The sequence below is a fragment of the Lithobates pipiens genome, unplaced genomic scaffold (genome assembly GCF_037356315.1).
Source record: "Lithobates pipiens isolate NorthernLeopardFrog02 unplaced genomic scaffold, aLitPip1_a1.2 Scaffold_1, whole genome shotgun sequence".
In the NCBI taxonomy this organism is placed as follows: domain Eukaryota; kingdom Metazoa; phylum Chordata; class Amphibia; order Anura; family Ranidae; genus Lithobates; species Lithobates pipiens.
Window position 1 is genome coordinate 87,963,099 of NW_027507685.1, and position 16,545 is coordinate 87,979,643.

General features: G+C 44.3%; 1 protein-coding gene across 3 annotated transcripts in view; it reads left to right on the top strand.

Annotated features, from left to right (window-relative positions):
- Positions 1–16,545, top strand: part of LOC143943175 (uncharacterized) — a 195,582-nt gene that overhangs the window by 24,693 nt on the left and 154,344 nt on the right. For all 3 annotated transcript variants that reach the window (XM_077464812.1, XM_077464963.1, XM_077464890.1), the window contains exon 2: positions 9,535–9,642. In XM_077464812.1, the coding sequence (XP_077320938.1) occupies positions 9,535–9,642 (108 nt within the window). The remainder of the gene's footprint in view (positions 1–9,534; positions 9,643–16,545) is intronic.

Below are 16,545 nucleotides of genomic sequence, written 5' to 3' on the forward strand. Positions count from 1 at the left end.
GGGACCCCCCAGATCCCGCCCCCCCTGTTTGAAATGGTAAGGGGGTACAAAAGTACCCCTACCATTTCACAAAGAAAGTGTAAAAATGGTTAAATAAGACAAACGTACTTTTGAAAAATTCCTTTATTAAATATAAAAAAAATTAAAAAAAGATTTGAGTGGTGCTAATCCACTCTTGCTATCCAGCGACGGATCTCCGGGGTCCAGCGATAGATGATCATATCCAGCGACGGGTGATCTCTCAGTCCAGCGCCGTCCATACATCCGTCTTCTGTCTCCACTGCGGAAACAGTTCGGGGATCCTAGCGCTGACGTTTCTTATATTAGGAGGGAGGGGCCACCCGTCACCTGACCACGCCCCCTCTGACGCTGGTGAGGGAACCCAGGGGAACGTATGGGTGACCCCGCACCCTCTCATGTAACGGAAACCTGCGTTACATCAGAGGGGGCGGGGTCACCCATACGTCGCTGGGGAACCCCTGGCTTCCCTCACCAGCGTCAGGGGTCAGGTGATGGGTCGCCTTCCTAATATAAGAAACGTCAGCGCTGGGATCCCCGCAGTGTCTCCGCAGTGGAGACAGAAGACGGATGTATGGACAGCGCTGGTCTGAGAGATCCCCCGTCGCAGGATATGATCATCCATCGCTGGACCCCGGAGATCTGTCGCTGGATAGTAAGAGTGGATTAGCACCGCTGGAATCTTTTTTTTATTTTTTTTATTTTTAATAAAGGAATTTTTCAAAAGTGTGTTTGTCTTATTTAACCATTTTTACACTTTCTTTGTGAAATGGTAGGGGTACTTTTGTACCCCCTTACCATTTCAAACAGGGGGGGGCCGGGATCTGGGGGTCCCCTTGTTAAAGGGGACTTCCAGATTCTGATAAGCCCCCCGCTCGCAGACCCCCACAACCACCGCTCAGGGTTGTGGGGATGAGGCCCTTGTCCCCATCAACATGGGGACATGGTGTTTTGAGGGGTCACAGACCCCCAAAGCATCCTCCCAATGTTGAGGGCATGTGGCCTGGTACGGTTCAGGGGGGAGGGGGGCCACTCTCTCGTCCCCCCCTCTTTTTTTGCGGCCTGCCAGGTTGCATGCTCGGATAAAGGGTCTGGTATGGATTTTTAGGGGGACCCCCACGTCAAATTTTTTTTTCAATTTGAGGCGGGGTTCCCCTTAATATCCATATCAGACCTGAAGGGCCTGGTAATTGAATTTAGGGGAACCCCCACGCTTTTTTAATTTTTTTTATCAATGAATGAATGAATTGTCGGCTAATACAGAGAACACGGATTGAGTGTTCTCTGTATTACGAGAGCCAACAATTTGGCCGCAAGTGATTTTAAAAGACTTTTTTTCCTGCACAAATGACACTTTGTGCAGGGACAGTTCTAAGCACGGGAAACATGCACCCCTTCACAGGCACACTATAGACACCCCCCATGTACCAAATTTAAAGGAATATTACACTTTTATTGTTTCCCTTTAATCATTATTAAAATCACTGCTCCTGAAAAAAGTCAGTTTTTAAAACTTTTTTTTGCATTGATCCATGTCCCCTGGGGCAGGACCCAGGTCCCCAAACACTTTTTAGGACAGTAACCTGCATATTACCCTTTAAAATTAGCACTTTATATTTCTCCCATAGACTTGTATAGGGTGTTCCGGCTTTTCGAATTTGCCGCGAACAGCCCAAATTGTTCACTGTTCGCTGAACAGGCGAACAGGCAACGTTCGAGTCGAACATGAGTTCGACTCGAACTCGAAGCTCATCCCTAGTGTCCAGCTGCATGTGAGTCTCATGAGGAGAAGCCAGCTACCTGCCCTGCATGTTGGACCTCATGGAATCACTATTTGTTCTATGGAGTCTCAGGAACACTAATCATTGTTTATGATGTGGGTTGTGTTGCCATTGAGTTTGTTATAACAACAATTTTAGATTATTTGTACTGTATTGAAGATATTTATGTTCACTGAAATTTTGTCTATTTATCCCTTTTTAAAGGGTATAATGCTGGTATATTTATTTATTTCCTTTTATTATCCAGGGGGATTAATATTTTACCAAGAGCTTGGGTCGAAGGTGGGAGTTGCTTTACAGCACAGGTTTTGGTACATGGGTATCTATATATACAGTACCACACCTGTGGAGTTCCTCTGGATCAGGGCTCTCCAAAGTTTCTAAACAAAGAGACAGTTTACTGTCCTTCAGACTTTAGGGGGGCCGAACTATGGCCATTGGGCGTCGAAATTTTCCTGGGATCAGTGGGATTAAACAATGCATCTTTGGTATTAGGGGAAGAAATAGTGCCCCCCTGCTGGTGTCAGTGGGAGGAATAGTGCCCCATCAATAGTGTCAGTGGGAGGAATAGTGCCCCATTGTTGGTGTCAGTGGGATTACTAGTGCCACATCCTTGGTGTCAGTTTGAGGAATAGTGCCCCATCGTTGGTGTCAATGGGAGAAATAGTGCCCCATGGTGTATGTCAGTAGCAGGAATAATGCCCCATTGTTGGAGTCAGTGGGAGGAATAGTGTCATGTATCAATGAAAGGATAAGCGCCCCAAGGACAGGCTAAAAGCAAGCAAGGGGCCGCATCCTGGCCCTGGCCCGCAGTTTGGAGACCACTGCTCTAGAAGCTGGAAATCACTGTAGTAGGTGCTGCTATTCCATTGATCTCCACTAGCTTTCAGATCCCGTACCGAGTAACTGCCCTGATGCATTCTGAACATAGTAGGTTGACCATTTGGTAAGGGTGCCATTCAAAGAACACTTTACATTTCCTAAATGAATTGAAAGTGTTGTGTGATTGGACAAGGTGAAGAGAAGGGGAAGTGATATCATGCTGTCTACCCTGTCCACTCAGTGTGCGCTCTGAATTCATTCAGAAAATGAATATGTGGTAGTTCAGTGTGTCCTGCTGTCACTATCTTAACTGATGCCAATTGATCCTATATAGTAGATAGTTATTATTTCTTGACAATGAGCACAATCATTATTTCTTTTTTCATCGGCCAGGGATGGTTTATATGGTCCAAGCTGGACCAACGTAACTATGTATAAAATATCCATACCTGGAATACTTCTTTAACCCTTTTTTTAGAACTGACAATGGAATCTGATAGCACAGTACAGACACGATTAATTATAGTAAACATAAGTTCCACAGCCTTGTCATAAACATTATATAAGGGGAAGCTAAGCAGCTAGTTCAAGTAAGTGAAAAACACTTAAAAATGTAGGCAGGAATTTTATTTATGTATGTACGAGGGTTTGTAAATTTGCTGTCCCCTCAAAATAACTCAACACATAGCCATTAACCACTGGCAACAAAAGTGAGTACTTAAATGAAAATGTCCAAATCAGGCCCAAAGTGTCAATATTTTGTGTGCCCACTATTATTTTCCAGCACTGCCTTAACCCTCTTGGGCATGGAGCTCACCAGAGCTTCATAGGTTGCCACTGGAGTCCTCTTCCACTCCTCCATGACGACATCACGGAGCTGGTGGATGGTAGAGACCTTGCGCTCCTCCAACTTCCATTTGAGATTGCCCCACAGATGTTCAATAGAGTTTTAGGTCTGGAGATATGCTTGGCCAGTCAATCACCTTTACCCTCAGCATCTTTATTGAGGCAGTGGTCATCTTGGAGGTGTGTTTGGGGTCGTTATCATGTTGGAATACTGCCCTGTGGTCTGCGAAGGGAGGGGGATCATGCTCTGCTTCAGTATGTCACATTACAAGTTGACATTCATGGTTCCCTCAATGAAATGTAGCTCCCCAGTGCCGGCAGCACTCATGCAGCCCCAGACTATGACACTCCCACCACCAAGCTTGACTGTAGGCAAGACACACTTGTCTTTGTACTCCTCACCTGGTTGCCACCATACATGCTTGACAGGACATGGTTCCAGTAATCCATGTCCTTGATCTGCTTGTCTTCAGCAAAGTGTTTGCAGGCTTTCTTGTGCATTATCTTTAAAAGAGGCTTCCTTCTGGGATGACAGCCATGTAGACCAATTTTATGCAGTGTGCGGTCTGAGCACGACAGGCTGACCCACCACCCCTTCAACCTCTGCAGCAATGCTGGCAGCACTCATACGTCAATTTCCCAAAGACAACCTCTGGATATGATGCTGAGCACGTGCACTCAACCTCTTTGGTCGACCATGGCGAGGCCTGTTCTGAGTGCAACCTGTCCTGTTACACCACTGTATGGTCTTGGCCATCAGCTCAGTTTTAGGGTCTTGGCAATCTTCTTATAGCCTAGGCCATCTTTATGTAGAGCAACAATTCTTTTTTTCAGACCCTCAGAGAGTTTTTTGCCATGAGGTGCCATGTTGAATTTCCAGTAACCAGTATGAGAGAGTGCAAATGATAAAACCAAATTTAAGACACCTGCTGCTCATTCACACCTGAGACCTTGTAACACTAATGAGTCGCATGACACTGGGAAGGAAAATTGGCTAATTGGGCCCTATTTGAAAATTTTCACTTAGGGGTGTACTCACTTTTGTTGCCAGCGGTTTAAACATTAATGGCTGTACACTCACTACTTTACATTGTGGCAAAGTGAAATGTCATTTCTTCAGTGTTGTCACATGAAAAGCTGTTTGTTCACTAAGGTTTGTTTGTTCACTAAGCACCAAGGTAGATTCTATTTACTAATTAGGTGACTTCTGAAGGCAATTGGTTCCACTGTATTTTAGTTAGGAGTATCAGAGTAAAGGGGGCTGAATACAAATGCACGCCACACTTTTTACATATTTATTTGTAAAATATTTTGAAAACCATTTATCATTTACCTTCCACTTCACAATTATGTGCCACTTTGTGTTGGTCTATCACATAAAATCCCAATAAAATACATTTACGTTTTTGGTTGTAATATGGCAAAATGTGGAAAATGTCAAGGGGTATGAATACTTTTTCAAGACACTGTAAATACTGTATATATACATACAATAATATAATATAATATAATATAATATATATGACACATTTAATAATTCAATATAATAATATAACAATAGAATAATAGAATAATAATACAATAAACTGGTAACAATGTTTAACATAATGTAATAAATATTATATAATATAATAATATACAGTATTATATGATAAACCTGCAGCAGTTAATAATTCAATATAATATAATAAAATAACATAACAAACCTGTAACAATATAAAATAACATAATCATATATAATTACCTTGTAACAAAATATAGTATATTATCAATGTTATCCCAATTTAGCCGCAAACTTTGTAATACATTGTAAAAACCCACCAAAAACACCTAATGCCGCGTACACACGAGCGGACTTATGTCCGACAGACTTCCGAAGGAGTTCCGCCGGAGTTCTGCCGGAGTTCTGACGGACTTTCCGAATGAGCGGACTTGGCCACACACAATCACACCAAACTCCGACGGATTCGAAGGTGATGACGTATGACTGGACTCGAATAAGGAAGTTCATAGCCAGTAGCCAATAGCTGCCCTAGCGTCGGTTTTAGTCCGTCGGAATAGCATACACACGAGCAAATTTTTCGGTAGGAACTAGGTCCGGCGGAGTTCCGTCGGAAAAATTTGAAGCATGTTCCATTTTCTAAAGTCTGTCAGACTTTTGCGAATCAAAAGTCCGTTGCAGCCCACACACGATCGAATAGTCTGCCGGAATCATTCCGTCAGACTTTGGATGTTGAAAAGTCCGCTCGTGTGTACGGGGCTTAAGTTTGCCTTTCCTTTTGCCTCCAAAGCATTTCACAAAAACTTTACCAAAATCTTCCAATTTTTGCACATTTTTGCAGAAATTTCAGAGGAAAAAAAACTCTTAATTTCATTTATCCCTACTACCCTACACATCAAAATATACCCTGTCAGTCACTTTGGAATAACTCTGCTGCAGTATATATATACTGTAACTATACTGAGCTCATTGTGCTTTATAAGCCCATTTTTTAACCAGTTGCCGACCGCCGCACGCCGATGTACGTCGGCAGAATGGCACGGGCAGGCATAAGGGCTTACATGTACGTCCCTTGCCTCCCGCGGTTCGGGGGCCCGATCGGGCCCCCGCCCGGTGCCTGCGGCGGTCGGTTTTCATCCGGGAGCGATCCGGGACGAGGGGGCGGCCATTCATTCATGGCCACCCCCTCGCGATCGCTCCCGACGAATAGAAATCCCCCGTGACATCACTTCCTCTCCTGTAATGTAAACACAGGAGAGGAAGTGATGTATTCTCTCCTCCGTGTCGGTATTTTTCGTTCCGACACGGAGGAGAGCGGATCGGTGAGTTGCACCAACACTCTACACACACAGTAGAACATGCCAGGCACACTCACACCCCCCCTTTACCCCCCGATCACCCCCCCAATTACCCCTGCCCCCCAGTCACAGTGACACCAATGTCATTTATTTTTTATTTTTTTTGCATTGGTGTCATTTGTGACTGTAATAACTGTTAGGGCAGTTAGAGTTAGCCCCCTTTAGTTCTAATGTACCCCCCTAACCCCCCCAATAAAGGTTTAACCCCATGATCACCCCCCGTCGCCAGTGTCACTAAGGCTGGGTTCACATTGCAGCGGTTTATGAGAACGAATGTGATTCGCACCGCACTGCAGTGCAAATCACATCCGATCTCTGTGCGATTCGAGTTCAGCCATTCGCCGCACCCGCCGCACCCGCCACACCCTGCCGCACCCGCCGCAAATTCGCACGGGACCCTTTTTTTGGCCCGCAGCAGAATCGGATCGCATGGGTGTTCACACCATGCGATCCGAGTTTGCAGATCGCACTGCGATATGCGAACTGATCTGGGGGTGTCAGTAACATTTCACTGACACTCCCAGCAGTTCGCATAGGGCAGTGTGAACTGCCGCCGGGAGGCATGCGATGCGGGAACCCGCCGCGGATTCGCGGCGTTTCCGCATCGCTCCAGTGTGAACCCAGCCTAATAAGCGATCATTTTTCTGATCGCCGTATTAGTGTCACAGGTGACGCTAGTTAGGCAGGTAGGTATTTAGGTTCACCGCAGCTTTTTATAGCGCCAGGGACCCCCATATACTACCGCATAAAGCCCCCTGATTGCCCCCTAGTTAACCCTTTCACCAGTGATCACCATATAACTGTTACAGGTGACGCTGGTTGGTTAGTTATTTTTTTATAGTTTCAGGGCACCCGCCATTTATTACCTAATAAAGGTTTAACCCCCTGATCACCCGGCGGGTGTCATTTGTGACTAATAACTGTTAGGGCAGTTAGGGTTAGCTCCCTTTAGTTCTAAGGTACCCCCCTAACCCCCCCAATAAAGGTTTAACCCCGTGATCACCCCCCGTCGCCAGTGTCACTAACGCTGGGTTCACATTGCAGCGATTTATGAGAACGGATGTGATTCGCACCGCACTGCAGTGCAAATCACATCCGATCTCTGTGCGATTCGAGTTCAGCCATTCGCCGCACCCGCCGCAAATTCGCACGGGACCCTTTTTTTGGCCCGCAGCAGAATCGGATCGCATGGGTGTTCACACCATGCGATCCGAGTTTGCAGATCGCACTGCGATATGCGAACTGATCTGGGGGTGTCAGTAACATTTCACTGACACTCCCAGCAGTTCGCATAGGGCAGTGTGAACTGCCGCCGGGAGGCATGCGATGCGGGAACCCGCCGCGCATTCGTGGCGTTCCCGCATCGCTCCAGTGTGAACCCAGCCTAATAAGCGATCGTTTTTATGATCGCTGTATTAGTGTCACAGGTGACGCTAGTTAGGCAGGTAGGTATTTAGGTTCGCTGCAGCTTTTTATAGCGCCAGGGACCCCCATATACTACCGCATAAAGCCCCCTGATTGCCCCTAGTTAACCCTTTCACCAGTGATCACCATATAACTGTTACAGGTGACGCTGGTTGGTTAGTTATTTTTTTTATAGTTTCAGGGCACCCGCCATTTATTACCTAGTCTCACTAGTGTACCCCTAAATTTAGGGGTGTCTACTTTCCAAAATGGGGTCATTTGGGGGGGGGGGTTGTGCCATCTTGGCATTTTATGGCCTTCAAAACTGTAACGCCCTTAGAAAGCCTGAAGGCGGTGCTTGGTTTTCGGGGCCCCGTACGCGGCTAGGCTCCCAAAAAGTCCCACATATGTGGTATCCCCGTACTCAGGAGAAGCAGCAGAATTTATTTTGGGGTGTCATTTCACATATGCCCATGGCATGCGTGAGCAATATATCATTTAGTGACAACTTTGTGAGAAAAAAAAAAAAAAAGTTTGTAATTTTCCCGCAACTTGTGGCAAAATATAAAATATTCCATGGACTCAACATGCCTCTCAGCAAATAGCTTGGGGTGTCTACTTTCTAAAATGGGGTCATTTGTGGGGGTTTTGTGCCATCTTGGCATTTTATGGCCTTCAAAACTGTAATAGGTAGTGAGAAGTGAACTCAAAAATTTACGCCCTTAGAAAGCCTGAAGGCGGTGCTTGGTTTTCGGGGCCCCGTACGCGGCTAGGCTCCCAAAAAGTCCCACATATGTGGTATCCCCGTACTCAGGAGAAGCAGCAGAATTTATTTTGGGGTGTCATTTCACATACGCCCATAGCATGTGTGAGCAATATATCATTTAGTGACAACTTTGTGTAATTTTTTTGTCATTATTCAATCGCTTGAGGCAAAAAAATAAAATATTCAATGGGCTCAACATGCCTCTTATCAATTTCCTTAGGGGGTCTACTTTGCAAAATGGGGTCATTTGGGGGGGTTTTGTACTGCCCTGCCATTTTAGCACCTCAAGAAATGAGATAGGCAGTCGTAAACTAAAAGCTGCGTAAATTCCAGAAAACGTACCTTAGTTTGTAGATGTGACAACTTTTGCGCAAACCAATAAATATACAATTATTGACTTTTTTTTTACCAAAGACATGTGGCTGAATACATTTTGGCCTAAATGTATGACTAAAATTGAGTTTATTGGATTTTTCTAATAACAAAAAGTAGAAAATATCATTTTTTTTCAAAATTTGCGGTCTTTTTACGTTTATATCGCAAAAAATAAAAATCGCAGAGGCAATCAAATACCATCAAAAGAAAGCTCTATTTGTGGGAAGAAAAGGACGCAAATTTTGTTTGGGTACAACATTGCATGACCGCGCAATTACCAGTTAAAGCAGCGCAGTGCCAAAGTGTAAAAAGACCTCTGGTCATTTACCAGCAAAATGGTCCGGTCTGAAAGTGGTTAAGGTTCTGATTAATGTTTTCAAGCAAAATCAAAGGCATATATATATACTGTAACTATACTGAGCTCATTGTGCTTTATAAGCCCATTTTTTAAGGTTCTGATTAATGTTTTCAAGCAAAATCAAAGGCAAAATCAAAGGCATATATATATACTGTAACTATACTGAGCTCATTGTGCTTTATAAGCCCATTTTTTAAGGTTCTGATTAATGTTTTCAAGCAAAATAAAAAAAAAAACCATGTATGACTTTATTTGCTCTTTGAATAATTGATTGAAATGTTTCTCCTTCTTCTCTCCTATTTTAGGCACCTTGCTGCTGTCTGCTTATAACTACAACTTATCAAGAGCGCTTGTCTCCAGATCAGCACTGGGAATTATGCTTATTATATTAGCCCTGATTTTGGCACATATAGGTAAATCATACTCATATTTTTATTTCTTATTTTTTTCTAAGTTATCTATAATGTACACTATATAGCCCAAATTGGTGGACAACCTCTCGCTTCTGGCGATCTCAACAGATCCCTACCTTATAATGGAAGTTGGAAAGAAATGGATTCTCTCTTAGACTTATGCCGCGTACACACGGTCGGAATTTCAGCCAGCAAATGACCGATGAGAGCTTTTCATCTGAAAATGCGACCGTGTGTATGCTCCAACGGAATTTAGCTGGCCGAATTCCCGCCAGCAAAAATTTGAGAACAGGTTCTCAATTTTTCAGACGGAAAAACTTTCTATTGGAAATTCCGATTGTGTGCATGCAATCCCGACGCGCAAAAACTCACGCATGCTCAGATTCAACTACGAGATGGATGCTATTGGCTACTGGGTAGTGAACTTCCTTTTTCTAGTCCCGTCATACTGGTTGTACATCACCGCGTTCTTGACGGTTGGAATTTAGTGTGACCGTGTGTATGCAAGACAGCTTGAGCGATATCCCGTCGGAATTCCGTCAGGAAAACCATCAGAGCTTTTTCCTACCAAAATTCCGATTGTTTGTACACGGCATTAGAGCATTTTTTAGCAGTAGATTATGATAGAATAGACCAGTCTTTCTCAACCTTATTAACATGGAGGAACCATTGAAATAATTTTCCAGGCTCAGGGAACCCCTGTTAAAGATTACTATATCAAAAGTTTACAGTACATTAGTGTGATGGTCATTTAGAAGAATGCTCCATACATTTGTGGTCAGTGAGAAGATGATTCCCACCCTTACAGATAGCTATAAAGCTTATTGATAACAGGTTCTCATCTGAGAGACAGAAGTTGCTCATTGCTCAAGGAACCCCTAGTAACCTTTGGAGAAACCGTAGTAATCCATAGAACCATAGCGTTGCAGAATACAGTCAAGGAAGCCCAGATAGTCATGTGTTGGTCCAGCCCAGATTCTCTCAACCTGGGTTCTAAAAAGATAGAGTGTGTGTGTGTGTGTGTGTGTGTGTGTGTGTGGGGCGGGTATTTAATGCCTTCTTAGCCCTTAGGGGTACCATCCCTTGTATAATACATACAGTGCCTTGAAAAAGTATTCATACCTCTTGAAAATTTCTACATTTTGTCATGTTACAACCAAAAACATTAATATATTTTATTGGGATTTAATGTGATAGACCAACACAAAGTGACACATAATTGTGAAGTAGAAGGAAAAGGATAAATGTTTTTTAACATTTTTTACAGAGATAAATATGTGAAAATTGTGGCATACATTTGTATTCAGTCCCACTGAGTCAATACTTTGTAGAACCACCTTTTGCTGCAATTACAGCTGAAAGTCTTTTTGGAGATGTCTCTACCAGCTTTGCACATCTAGAGAGTGAAATTTGTGCCCATTCCTCTTGCAAAATAGCTCAAGCTCTGTCAGATTGGATGGAGAGCGTCTGTGAACAGCAATTTTCAAGTCTTGCCACAGATTCTCAACTGGATTTAGGTCTGGACTTTGACTGGACCATTCTAACACATGAATATGCTTTGATCTAAACCAGTGGTCATCAGCCCTGTCCATAGGGCCCGCTAACAGGCCAAGTTTTATGTATTACCTTGGGGAGATGCAGACTAGAATACTGCAATCACTGAGCAGTAAATTATATCACCTGTGATGTATTTCAGTTATCTTGCAAAACTGGCCTAGTGGGCCCTGAGGACAGGGTTGATGACCACTGATCTAAACCATTCCATTGTAGCTCTGGCTGTATGTTTAGGGCCGTTGCCCTAGTGAAAGGTGAACCTCTGCCCCAGTCTCAAGTCTTTTGCCGTACATACGGTCGGACATTCCGACAAGGTAACGTAGAACACGTACGACAGGACTATAAAGAAGGCAGTAGCCAATAGCTTTCGTCTCGTAATTTATTCTGAGCATGCGTGGCACTTTGTCCGTCAGAATTGTCTACACACGATCGGAATTTAAGCGATCGGATTTTGTTGTCGGAAAATTTTAGGTCCAGCTCTCAAACTTTGTGTGTCAGAAATTCCTACAGAAAAAGTCAGATGAAGCCCACACACAGGTCAGACTTTCCGACGGAAAATGTGCGATCGGATTGTGTTGTCGGAAAATCCGATCGCACATTTTCCGTCGGAAAGTCTGACCGTGTGTTCAGGGCATAACAGTTTTTGGCTCCATCCATCTTCCCATCAACTCTGACCAGCTTCCCTGCTGAAGAAAAGCACCCCCACAACATGATGCTGCCACCACCATGTTTCACTGTGGGGATGGTGTGTTCAGGGTGATGTGCAGTGTTAGTTTTCCACCACACATAGCATTATACTTTTAGGCCAAAAAATTTAATTTTGGTCACAGCTGACCAGAACATCTTCTTCGGCGTTTGTTGTGTCCCCCACATGGCTTCTCAGAAACTGCAAACAGGATTTCTTATGGCTTTCTTTCAACAATGTCTTTCTTCTTGCCACTCTTCCATAAAGGCCAGATTTGTGGAGAGCACGACTAATAATTGTCCTGTGAACAGATTTTCCTACCTGAGCTGTGGATTTCTGCAGCTCCTCCAGAGTTTCCATGAGCCTCTTGGCTGCTTCTCTAATGAATGTTCTCCTTTCCTGGCCTGTCAGTTTAGGTGGACGGCCATGTCTTGGTAGGTTTGCAGTTGTTAAATAGTCTTTCCATTTACGATGATGGATTCAACAGAGCTCCGTGAGATGTTCAAAGCCTGGGATATTTTTTTTTATTAACCGAACCCTGCTTTAAACTTCTCCACAACTTTATCCCTGACCTGTCTGGTGTGTTCCTTAGCCTTCATGACGCTGTTTGTTCACCAATGTTCTCTAACAAACCTCTGCGGGCATCACAGAACAGCTGTATTTATGCTGAGATTAAATTATACACAGGTAGACTCTATTTACTAATTAGGTGACTTCTGAAGGCAATTGGTTCCACTATACAAATGCACGCCACACTTTTCACATATTTATTTGTAAAAAATGTTGAAATCCATTTATCATTTTCCTTCCACTTCACAACACTTTGTGTTGGTCTATCACATAAAATCCCAATGAAATGCATTTACATTTTTGGTTGTGACAAAATGTGGAGAATTTCAAGGGGTATGAATACTTTTTCAAGGCACTGTATAACAAACTACTAAACAAATGGGACTCCTCCAACGTAGCCACACAAATGGGACTCCTCTGACGGAGCCACGCACACTACGTTGCTTTCGGGAAGCTCGAGTATGTGGAACGCCGTTGGAGCACACGACATATAGCTACAGGTGATTTCAAGCTGTAAAGGGCTTTCTTTATGGAAAAACCTTGGTCCCGTGGCCCCTTTTAAAAGGGATACATGAATTATTTGGACTAATGTATTGGAATAGCCCTAAAATACTGCACTCCTGTATTAAGACGGATATACGAGCTGAAGGGACGTTTCCGTATAAGAATTTTTTAATTTTTTTATTTTTTACTTTTTAGAATTTTTTCTTCACCAATAATCAGTGTCAATAAATCTGATTTTTTTTGTACTTGTTTTAACCACTTGCCTACTGGGCACTTAAACACCCCTCCTGCCCAGACCAATTTTCAGCTTTCGTTGCTCTCACACTTTGAATGACAATTACTCAGTCATGCAGCACTGTACCCAAATTAATTTTTTGTCCTTTTTTTCCCCACAAATAGAGCTTTCTTTTGGTGGTATTTGATCACCTCTGGGTTTTTTATTTTTTGCGCTATAAATAAAAAAAAACGAAAATTTGGAAAAAAAACAAATTTTTCTTTGTTTTTGTGATACAGTTATGCAAATTATTAATTTTTCTTCATAAATTTTGGCCATAATTTATACTGCTACATATCTTTGGTAAAAATAACCCAAATGAGTGGATATTATTTGGTCTTGGTGAAAGTTAGAGAGTCTACAAACTGTGGTGCGAATCATACAAAATTGATCACATCTGATGTACTGGTGGCCTATCTCATTTCTTGCGACCCGAACAAGCCAGGAAAGTACAAATACCCCCCAAATGACCCCTTTTTGGAAAGTAGACATTCCAAGGTATTTAGTAAGAGGCATAGTGAGGTTTTTGGTGTTGTCATTTTTCCCACAATTCTTTGCAAAATGAAGATTTTTTTGTTTTTTATTTTTTTCCCACAAAATTGTCATTGTAATAGGTTATTTCTCTCACATGGCATGTGTATATCACAAATGACACCTTAAATTAAATTCTGCTACTCCTCCAGAGTATTACGATACCACATGTGTGGGACTTTTTCACAGCCTGGCCACTTAGAGATGCCCAACATGCAGGGAGCGCCGTCACGTGTTCTAGGAGCATAAATTACACATCTAAATTGATGACTACCTATTACACTTTTGAAGGCCCTGGAGCACCAGGACAATGACACGCGACACTGACGTGGCACTGATGGCAGATGGCAGTGATACATGGCACTGATGGCACGTGACACTGATGTGACACTGACGACAGATGGCACTAATACGTGGCACTGATGACACTTGACACCGATGACAGATGTAACTAATCTGTGGCGCTGATGACACGTGACACTGATGTGGCACTGATGACAGATGGCACTAATATGTGGCACTCATGACAGATGGCACTAATACGTGGCACTGATGGCACCTGACACTGATGACAGATGGCACTAATATGTGGCACTGATGACACGTCACACTGACAGGTGGCACTGATGACACCTGACACTGACAGGTGGCACTGGGGATACATGGCACTAGGGACAGGTGGCACTGGGGACACATGGCACTAGGGACGGTTGGCACTGGGGACATGTGTCACTGAGGACAGGTGGCATGTGGCACTGGGGACAGGTGGCACGGATAGGTGGCACTGGGGACAGGTGGCACTGGGAACAGATGAAACTGTTAGGTGGCACTGGGGACAGGTGGAATTGATAGGTGGCACTGGGGAAACATGGCACTGACAGGTGGCACTGGGGACAGATGGCACTAATATGTGGCACTCATGACAGATGGCACTAATACGTGGCACTGATGACACCTGACACTGATGACAGATGGCACTAATATGTGGCACTGATGACACGTCACACTGACAGGTGGCACTGATGACACCTGACACTGACAGGTGGCACTGGGGATACATGGCACTAGGGACAGGTGGCACTGGGGACACATGGCACTAGGGACGGTTGGCACTGGGGACACGTGTCACTGAGGACAGGTGGCATGTGGCACTGGGGACAGGTGGCACGGATAGGTGGCACTGGGGACAGGTGGCACTGGGAACAGATGAAACTGTTAGGTGGCACTGGGGACAGGTGGAATTGATAGGTGGCACTGGGGAAACATGGCACTGACAGGTGGCACTGGGGACAGATGGCACTGATAGGTGGCATTGGGGACAGGTCGCACTGGGGACAGATGGCACTGATAGGTGGCACAGGGGACAGATGGCACTGATAGGTGTGTGTGTGTGTTTTACTGTGTGTGTGTACACCCACTGTCGGTCGCTGCAGCTGCAGCACGGAATGTCTCCCTCCTCACATGCTGTCTCTGTGTGAGGAGGGGAGCCGGCGATGAGAGATGATCTCATATGTTTACATATGAGATCACCGCTCATTGGATAGCCCGATCGAGTGCTAAATGGCCACTGTGATTGGCCATTTAGCACGATCTGTGATTGGCTGTGTCCGAGGGAAACGGCCAACACAGAACTTCCCCGATGTGTGCCCGCGTCGGCGCGCATTAGGGAAGTAAACAGGAGGACGTCCAGGGACAGCCTCCCGGCAGATAGTCCCGACAAAGTCCGCTCTGTAGCCGTCTTTTGGCTATAGGGCGGGCGCGAATCGGTTAATCAACTTTTTTTTAATAAAATGAGAATTTTTTTTTTAAATACTACACTATGGAAGCCATTCTTTGTTTTATATGAGGAAAAAATTGGAGATAATTGGGTCTGATACTAACAAGAAGGAATATACTTCTTCTGGATCTGACTCTTGGAATCTCTGGTGAGTGGGGACCCTTGTGGGGGAGCACTCGAGTCACTTGAAGATTACATGAGCACGAAAGTCACTTTATGAAATTTTTGCTGGATTTTTCACAACAAAAGAACTACGTTTTGTGGACATTCATTTGTTTTTTTCTGTTTTTCCTGCTTTTATTTTTCAATTGTATTCTATTTTTACTATTTTATTTTTATATTTAGATTTTTCACATAAATTGTTGTATATACAGTATATATATATATATATATAAAACCCTTGGGTTTTGGGTTTTTACCTAATTACCGTTTACTGCACTATATATTAGCACGTATATGGTATATAATTTTTTTTTAACCACTTCGCGCCCGCGCTATAGCCAAAAGATGGCTACAGCGCGGACGCTAACTGCCGGGAGGGCGTCCCTGGACATCCTCCTGTTTACTTCCCTCTGCATGCCGCCGCGGTTGCGTATCGGGGAAGTTTTGTGTTGGCCGTGTCCCTTGGACACAGCCAATCACAGATCGTGCTAAATGGCCAATCACAGCGGCCATTTAGCTCTCAATCGGCGTGTCCAATGGGAGGTCATCTCTCACTGCTGGCTCTCGCTCCTCACACAGAGACAACGTGGTGTGAGGAGGGACAGATGAACGGCTGCAGCGTCACTGAAAAGTAACAACGCACACACAGTAAAACACACACAGTGAAACACACACACATGCCCACCTGTCCCCAGTGCCACCTATCAGTGCCATATGTCCCCTGTGCCACCTGTCCCCAAGGCCACCTTTCCCCAGTGCACTTATCAGTGTGATCTGTCCCCTGTGCCACCCGTCCCCAGTGCCACTTATCAGTGCCATCTGTCCCCAGTGCCACCTGTCAGTGCC